General features: G+C 37.1%; 1 protein-coding gene across 15 annotated transcripts in view; it reads right to left on the bottom strand.

The window, feature by feature from the left end:
• Positions 1–2,859: 2,859 nt before the first annotated feature.
• The window catches only part of BAZ2B (bromodomain adjacent to zinc finger domain 2B), a 385,114-nt gene continuing 379,384 nt past the window's right edge, over positions 2,860–8,589 (bottom strand). For 14 of the 15 annotated variants that reach the window (XM_089915998.1, XM_089916011.1, XM_089915997.1 and 11 more), the window contains one exon: positions 2,860–4,348. In XM_089915998.1, coding sequence (XP_089772124.1) covers positions 4,195–4,348 — 154 coding nt within the window. In that variant the 3' untranslated portion in view covers positions 2,860–4,194. The other variant, XM_089916006.1, reaches the window with a different exon arrangement.

Raw genomic sequence — 8,589 nt, 5'->3', positions numbered from 1 at the left:
ATGCTGCTGTCACATGACATGCACGTTGGTGCTAGCTGTTGGCTGTCCCATGGGGCTGCTACAGTGTCCTCAACAACACTGTTGGCTTTACTAGGAGCAAGTGATCCAAGAGAACAAGGTGGAAATAGCAATGTATTTATTACCTAGTCTGGGAATTCACACATCACTGCCACATTATGTTGGTCACACAGGCGAAACCCGATACAATGTGGGAAGGGATTACACAGGGGCATGAATCATGTGGGAGCATCTAGGAAACAGGCTTGCACACGCAGGTCCATAGAAGACATGTATGACAACATTCACCGCAGTATTATTTGCAGTGACAAGGAGTTGCAGGCAACTTAGGTTTTCATTCTGAGAGAAGTTTGAAAGTGAAATGTGGTATACGCCTGTGATGGAATACCTTGTAGCAATCAAAAGTAATGAACCAGATTTAAGTATTCCTTTTTCAACTCAAAAGAAACAAAAATAGAAAAATAGAATGACATGTATAGCATAATGCAACTGATACAAGTTTGAAAAACACTGTATATATATATACTTTTTCCCCACACTATATATTTTTAAAGATGTATGTGTTGCTAAATACATATATAAAAGGTTGACTGGAAAGACATATGTGGTTGTATGGGGGAGGAAAGGGAATTGAAGAGGAGCTGAAGGAAGAAGTAAGAAAATGAAAGAAAAGAGGGGCTTTGCAAGAACAATGTGAAGAGTGTGTTATGAATTGAGGAGAGGAATTATCTTAATTCTGTGTAGTTGAGGTTTAAAAAAAAAATTCTTTTTTTAAGGCAGAGTTGTAATGTGGTCCAAGCAGGCCTCCTAAGAGATCTAACTGAGGCAAAATTCCTAGTAGATAAGGTTCTACTAGTTTCTCTGTGTTGTATTTTTTATGAGTCATATTCCTGTGGAAGGAAAATTTCAATTGTCTTAGAATACCTCTCTTATCTCCTTGTTGGAATGAAATTCTTTTAACAGAACACAAACTTCTTTTGTTTCTCAAATGCAAATAATCTTGAGAGAGGTAGCCCACAAATACAATTTATAAAAAGGAGTAAATCATTGATATCAGATCTCCTTGTTAAGGATGTGTTTCATAGGAGCCTAAATGAACAGGATTTTAAATTTCTTGAAAGGGTATGGGGGTAGAGGGGATAGAAAAGAGAAGGAGCACAGAGGGGGTGCATTAAGGTACCAAAGACAGATCAGCTCCCTCATGATTTTGATTAAAACTAGTGCTTTTAACAAATTTCATTTTGGGGTTGAAATAAGAAAAAGAGATTACCTTGCATTTATGGTAATTTAGTTCTTTTGAGTTCAAGGTATACCCACAGATAAATTTTCATTTGTTTAATTTTAACCACAGTTAACAACTAAATAAATATATTAATTTACTCTCTAGATGTTGTTTCAAACTGATGACTATTTTTGGGGGTCGGTAGTAGTGGATTGATTGGTTTATCCTTAGGATAAATCAAAATCTATACTTGAGGTCAGGCCAATTTTTTACAATTCACAGAGCAAACAGGACTAAAATGGAGAAGGTTCAGGTTAAAGCCTAATTTATCTTAGAAAAAGTATGTTGTGCATACTTGTAATTGTATGATAGCAGAGGGTTAGGAAAATGTTTTTATATTTGAGGAGAATAATAATACTGGTTTTATTGAAGATAGGCCCAACCTATGGCGCCGTGAATGCAAGAGTCATTCACATAACAAACGATCCACATGTGTATTGTAACAATTGTTCTGGAGACTAATTGTGGCCCTTTGGGGATCATGGCCAGTACTTCTTGAACAGCTACTCCTGCTGAGTAGCAACAATAGAGACAGCAGTCCAAAGTAGCCAATAGTCACCTTTCTTTTTTTCAGGGATATTTAATTTATTTTTAAAAGAAAATTAATCACTCTTGAAAAACTGTTCTTCGTGTGTGTTTAAGTATTTTATTTCTCATTCGCCCCTCGGACATCAGACATGTTAATATCAAGCTCTTATATGCCATCTAATATAAAGTAATGTAACCACATATGCTCCCTAAGGCAAAACACCCCCATGAAGACGACTCTCCATGGAGTCTCTGGCAGCCAGTTCTATAAACACAAAAACCACACACTTGATTCACAGCACCACCTTGTTCTCTGTTCCACATGGTATTTTTGATTGAGCACCAGCTCCTTAAGGCATCACTGTAATATTTGGTTAACAGAAACCGACATATGTACATAATAACAGCTGATTTTCATATAAGCCTTCACAAACACTCTAGGAATTTTGGAAAATACTCTGAGGTTATGAAGCATTCTAAAGTTTAATATTTCTTCAAAACTTTTCTATTCTCCCTTCACTACTTATGAAAAGCCCTTTACTAAGGACATTAGCTAAGGATCACGTCTGCACTAGACTGTAAGCTCCATGAAGGTAGGGCCTGTGCCTGTCTTGTTCATTCAATGATTCCTCAGACCCCAGCAAGGCATCAAATCATAGTTCATGAATGCTTGAACTTGTATCTCATGACTTATTAGACAAATTTATATAATAAATTTTTCTTAATGACAACTGGGTTGTATGTCTACAATAGAGACATTTCACCTATTAGAACAAGACCTTAAAAAATATTCTGATATTTTCATATTAGAAATGTGAAATAAACAATAAAAAGTGGTCCAGAGAGGTTCAGAGACTCATGAAAGTCACATCACTTGACTTAAGACCACCTTCCTCCACCCAGCCCAATGCTCTTTGAACCACACTCTGCTGCTCCTCCTTTATGATTCTGTAAAAAGCAAATTTAAATTAGCTAGCTTCTTTTGAGAAAAAAAAAAAAAATTCCAGGTTCATTAAGAAAAACTAAAAAGCTAGTTTGTAAAAGTCTTTTATTGTATCCGTGCCACACATAGTAGTGAAAAATAACACTCCTAAAAAAAAGAATGCTACCTTTTCCACAACATTTTATTTTAAATAAAACTTCAAGTACTCTTACATAGGTACAAAAAAATTCTGATCTACTTGCCTCCAACAGGCCACCACAACACACAGTAGATAAAACACAGTGGTTACAAATGTCTTTTAAATTTATTTCTGAGGCAAGGCAAATGGGAGGGAAATGTTTCTATGAAAAAATACTGTGTGCGTAGGAAATTGTCACAATTTTATTCCACATGGATACAAATGATTATACTTTAATTTAGGCCCTGGTGGCTTAAAATTATATAACAAAATAGAAAAAATGGAAAACTAATATCCCCTACACCCTGTTTCAAAGGCAGGCACTACCAAGATCAAGGAGATGCCACAGTGTTGGTAGAGGATAATTACTGTACAAGCTGTATAGCTATAATTACCTTCAGACTAAAATAAAATGCTACAATCCTTCTAAGGCATAAACAATAATGTCTGCAAACAATATATACACATAATACATATTTAAAACAAGACTTAATATAAACAATAATGAACAGTATATACATGTCAATTTTTCTTCACTGTCTTGAAATACAATTTAACTACACAAGTGATGCAGCAACATATATATATACATATATATATATATGTATATATATATATAAATGTACTTGTAACTCTACAGTAAAGTTTATTTTTGGTGCTTTTATAGCACATCAGTGTAAACAGTTTAACTTGGCTTTGTTTTATATTTTAAAACATTCCTTGTTGTATTTTCAAGATTTAAAGCAATTTTTCTAGTTCTTCCTTTTCACAGAAAACGAAGATTCTGGATGTGGTTTAATCATAAATAATTCATAAAATTAAATACATTCACTAAAAAATAAACTACAAAGTAAAAAAATGAAAAATAGATATTTATTGAGAGGGAAAGGAGAACCATTTCCCACGTTAGAGCTCTGGTGTTGAATATTCAGTGCGATTTGATACATTTTAATTGCTATTGCACTATAACACCCTTTCCTTTGAAAATTCTTTGGGTGTGCTTCCCTGTTCTACCTAAATTAGCTGATAAATCACACAAACCAATAACCAAGGGCCTTGGTTGTTGTAGGAGTGAAGCCTTTAAAAACGGTATCATTCTTCTGATACTTTTTTTTTGTGTGATATTTATTTTAAGGAAAAAAAGTCATTATGTATGTGCCTTGCACATGTATGTAAATACAGTTCACATTGCTGGTTCGTTTGTCCTTGTTTAAAAGGAAAAAAACAAGAGAGATTATTATAACTTCAGCTCACTTTGAAAGTATCTGTCCACTTTTTTTCAAAATACTTCCTCATACTGTGGCCAGCTCTGCCTATATCAGAATCATCTTCATTAAATGTTTCACAGTTGTCAAAAACAAGCCTGACATCTAGAGCAAAAGTTTCAAGGTTTGGATACCTGGAAGAAAACACATGATTACAGGTTGCTTTTGTAGGCTGGTTTTGTTTTGCAAACAAATGAAGAGGTAATAAAAGATAAAATAAAACATAAAATTGAAAGGAAAAAGAAAAAGATTAGGGTAACTGCATTTAAACTGATATAAAACATATTATACCCTCTTATAAATAGGACGTTTAAAAGACTGCACGTGTTCTGGACATATAGAATTTAAAGACAGGTTAAATGGAAAACAGATTTCTCTTGAAGATCAAGATATATTTCAACAAACTAGCATTTTTCTTACATCCAATTTCCTGTTCGACCTGTATCACAATTTTGTTACAGGACTCATCCTACTTGATTAGTTTATTAACTCTTACCAACTGTATCACTTGCAGTACCCTATTTTTCACACTCAAAAATATTTAGCTACAGTAGAAATAATATAAATGCTTCCCATGCACTATGTACATGACACTTGCCCTGTAGCTTTTACATACATCCCAGGATAGGTCACTCCGTGTTAAACCTTGCCCCTTTCCCATTTCTCTTCTTCTCTCTTCAGATATGCTCTTTTGCTCAAACACTGTCATATGATGATCGAAAACAAGCAAAAAAAGCATGTGCTATCTCTTTACTGGAGATAACATTATCAGGAAACTGCCTTTCAATGAGAAGCACTGTGAATTCAGTGCTTTTTTTGGTGGGATAATCCCAGTCCTCTTTCCCTGTAAGAACACAGAGAAGAGAACTGAAAGGTGCACGACTAGACTTATTAGTAAGGAAGGAGTGGAGCATTTCAAGCCAAATCAATACATTTTGAAAAAGGGCTTTTGGAAAGTCAAATTTAAATTAACTCTAACTTATGACAAATTGAATACTAAAATAATTTACCCATTAGAAATACCTATGAAGCGCACACTGAAGCTCTGAGATCTGGTAAAAGTGGAATTATTTCTTTGATGAAATACCTTGTACAGTCTTTTCACTCCTTTCTTCTAATATGTGCAATAATAAAAGAAGAAAATTTCTTTATCTGTAATGAGCTCACAGAATTGTCAGCCCTATGTAACCTCTACCCATTTTCCTTTTCTTCTGAGAATTATTATTTTTTAAATTAAGGTGAAATGCACATAACATCATATTAACCATTTAAGGTAGATAATTAAGGCATTTAGCACACTCACAACATTGCATTACCTAGTTCCAAAACACTGTCATTACCCCAAAAGGAAACTCTATCCATTAAGCATTTACTCTCTATTCCTTCCTATCCCCAGCCCGTGGCAACCATCAACTTGTCTTTTGGTCTCTATACATTTACCTATTCTGGACATTTCATATAAATGCAATCATATAACATGTGTGGGAATAATTTTTATAAAATATTTTAAAGTTGCCTTGAGAAATATTTATCTCTTTAGACTGTTCCTTACTACAAGAAAAGGTTAATGATTAGCACTAGGGAGACAAATCCGGGAGAGAATTTTAGGCGAGATTCTAGATGAAATAAGTACAAGAGAAGGAGGGGGAAGCTGATGGAACCCAGAAAGATTCATTAAAGGAGGCACTTCCTCCCCTCTGTTCTCTAAGTTTCTAGTTTAAAATTTGAAATACTGTTTGTGAGTTTGGGTCCCAGCTCATTAATTTGGGTTTAATGAAATAAGTCGAAGTGAGAGGAGTCTGAATTCTGTCTCCCACACCTGGCATCACAAATAGGATTATATAGAACTGCTTCTCTCTGCTTGCTTCTGCTGTGACCTCCTCCATTTACTGGCGCTCATTCTCAAAAGGGAGCTTAGGGCTTCCCTGGTGGCGCAGTGGTTGGGAGTCTGCCTGCCGATGCAGGGGATACGGGTTCGTGCCCCAGTCTGGGAAGATCCCACATGCCGCGGAGCGGCTAGGCCCGTGAGCCATGGCTGCTGAGCCTGCGCATCCGGAGCCTGTGCTCTGCAACGGGAGAGGCCACAGTGGTGAGAGGCCCGTGTACCGAAAAAGAAAGAAAAAAGGGAGCTTAGATTTTGCAGATCTTTTGGTACTTCTGTGTGTGTAAGCCTTTTTATTTTGAGGTTTAGGTTCATCCTCTATCCAGGAACTGGAGAATTATGGAAGTTAAAAATGTTCATTGCAGCTCTATTTACAATAGCCAGGACATGGAAGCAACCTAAGTGTCCATCAACAGATGAATGGATAAAGAAGATGTGGCACATATATACAATGGAATATTACTCAGCCATAAAAGGAAACGAAATTGAGTTATTTGTAGTGAGGTGGATGGACTTAGAGTCTGTCATACAGAGTGAAGTAAGTCAGAAAGAGAAAAACAAATACCATATGCTAACAGATATATATGGAATCTAAGAAAAAAAAAGGTCATGAAGAACCTAGGGGTAAGACAGGAATAAAGACACAGACCAACTAGAGCATGGACTTGAGGATATGGGGAGGGGGAAGGGTAAGCTGTGACAAAGCGAGAGAGTGGCATGGACATATATACACTACCAAACGTAAAATAGATAACTAGTGGGAAGCAGCCGCATAGCACAGGGAGCTCAGCTCGGTGCTTTGTGACCACCTAGAGGGGTGGGATAGGGAGGGTGGGAGGGAGGGAGATGCAAGAGGGAAGAGATATGGGAACATATGTATATGTATAACTGATTCACTTTGTTATACAGCAGAAACTAACACACCATTGTAAAGCAATTATACTCCAATAAAGATGTTAAAAAAAAAAAGCAAAAAACCAAATTCATATATAGACAGAAGTTTTTGCTATTTGGATCATATAAGAACCAATAATTTTGGGCTTCCCTGGTGGCGCAGTGGTTGAGAGTCTGCCTGCCGACACGGCAGGGAACACGGGTTCGTGCCCCGGTCCGGGAAGATCCCACATGCCGCGGAGCGGCTAGGCCCGTGAGCCATGGCCACTGAGCCTGCGCGTCCGGAGCCTGTGCTCCACAACGGGAGAGGCCACAACAGTGAGAGGCCCGCGTACTGCAAAAAAAAGAACCAATAGTTTTAATGTTTTCGGAATTTAGGCAGGTCCCTTTCGAAATTAAAAAATAATAAAATGGGACAGACATAATTCTTTAAAAGATTGACAGTTCAGCCTCCAGAGAGATAAACTAGTCATTTGGTCAGTCTCGTAAATCATCTGATACATGTAAGACAGACACTGATCTTTATGAGTTAAGTTCTACTCGACTCTTCTAAACTGAGTTTAAATTACAGATTACAGTGATTTTCACCAAAAGAATATCTAGGAAGAACATAATAATAATAACAATAATAATGCAATAAATATATTTTATAGTTTTTTTAAATGTAAAGTTCCTTCTTTCTCCTTATTTATGACTTTGCTTGAAGTGATGCGCATGGGCTACACTAAGGTAAACTGGTACGCAGGAATAAAGGGTGCAGGGAGAATGGAGAAGGGAGATGCACAGCTCCTGGCCATTAACACGTAGAATGCTTTTGTGTGGGCTTGTTTTGTAAGAGAACAGCCTTATTCTTGTGGCTCCAAAATGTCTAGAACCAGTGTCTAATGTCCAGAACCAACTAAATGCCAACATCTAACAGCTGCTACTCTCTGGCAAGAAGTCTGAGGCAATCTAACAAAGATCATTAACTGTGGCCAGAAGTCATTTTGCTCTTTGGATAGGATCACAAAGAGAATATGGTGGAGAGGAGCAAATAATAACTTTCTTCCACATTTAATAAACACATTTTTAGTATTCTCCAACAACTCACAATAAAGCTTTTTTTTTTTTTTTTTTTGGCGGTATGCGGGCCTCTCACTGTTGTGGCCTCTCCCGTTGTGGAGCACAGGCTCCGGACGCGCAGGCTCAGCGGCCACGGCTCACGGTCCCAGCCGCTCCGCGGCATGTGGGATCTTCCCGGACCGGGGCACGAACCCGTGTCCCCTGCATCGGCAGGCGGACTCTCAACCACTGCGCCACCAGGGAAGCCCCACAATAAAGCTTTTAATAGTTAAAATTTCCAGTGATCTTCTATCTCTACATTGTAATAATCTGAAAATATTACAGAGTCAATTTTTATTAAATCCACATGAGACAGTGTCAATATTCCACTGATGTACAATACAAGCTCTAGCTTACATGTAATTTACTTTGGGAGGCTTTCTTGATACTCTTCCTTACCTTCCAGGCTGAGTTTGGTGCCCTTCCAATCTCAAAATGCTTTATCACACTGCTTTTTAATTATTTACATAATTTTAATTGATTTGTCTTACATACTGT

The sequence above is a fragment of the Delphinapterus leucas genome, chromosome 8, assembly GCF_059928025.1.
Source record: "Delphinapterus leucas isolate spDelLeu-1000000601 "Yukka" chromosome 8, BTC_Dleu_Yukka2, whole genome shotgun sequence".
Lineage (NCBI taxonomy): Eukaryota > Metazoa > Chordata > Mammalia > Artiodactyla > Monodontidae > Delphinapterus > Delphinapterus leucas.
Note: the sequence above shows the minus strand (reverse complement) of the source record. Positions and strands in the feature narration are given on the sequence as shown.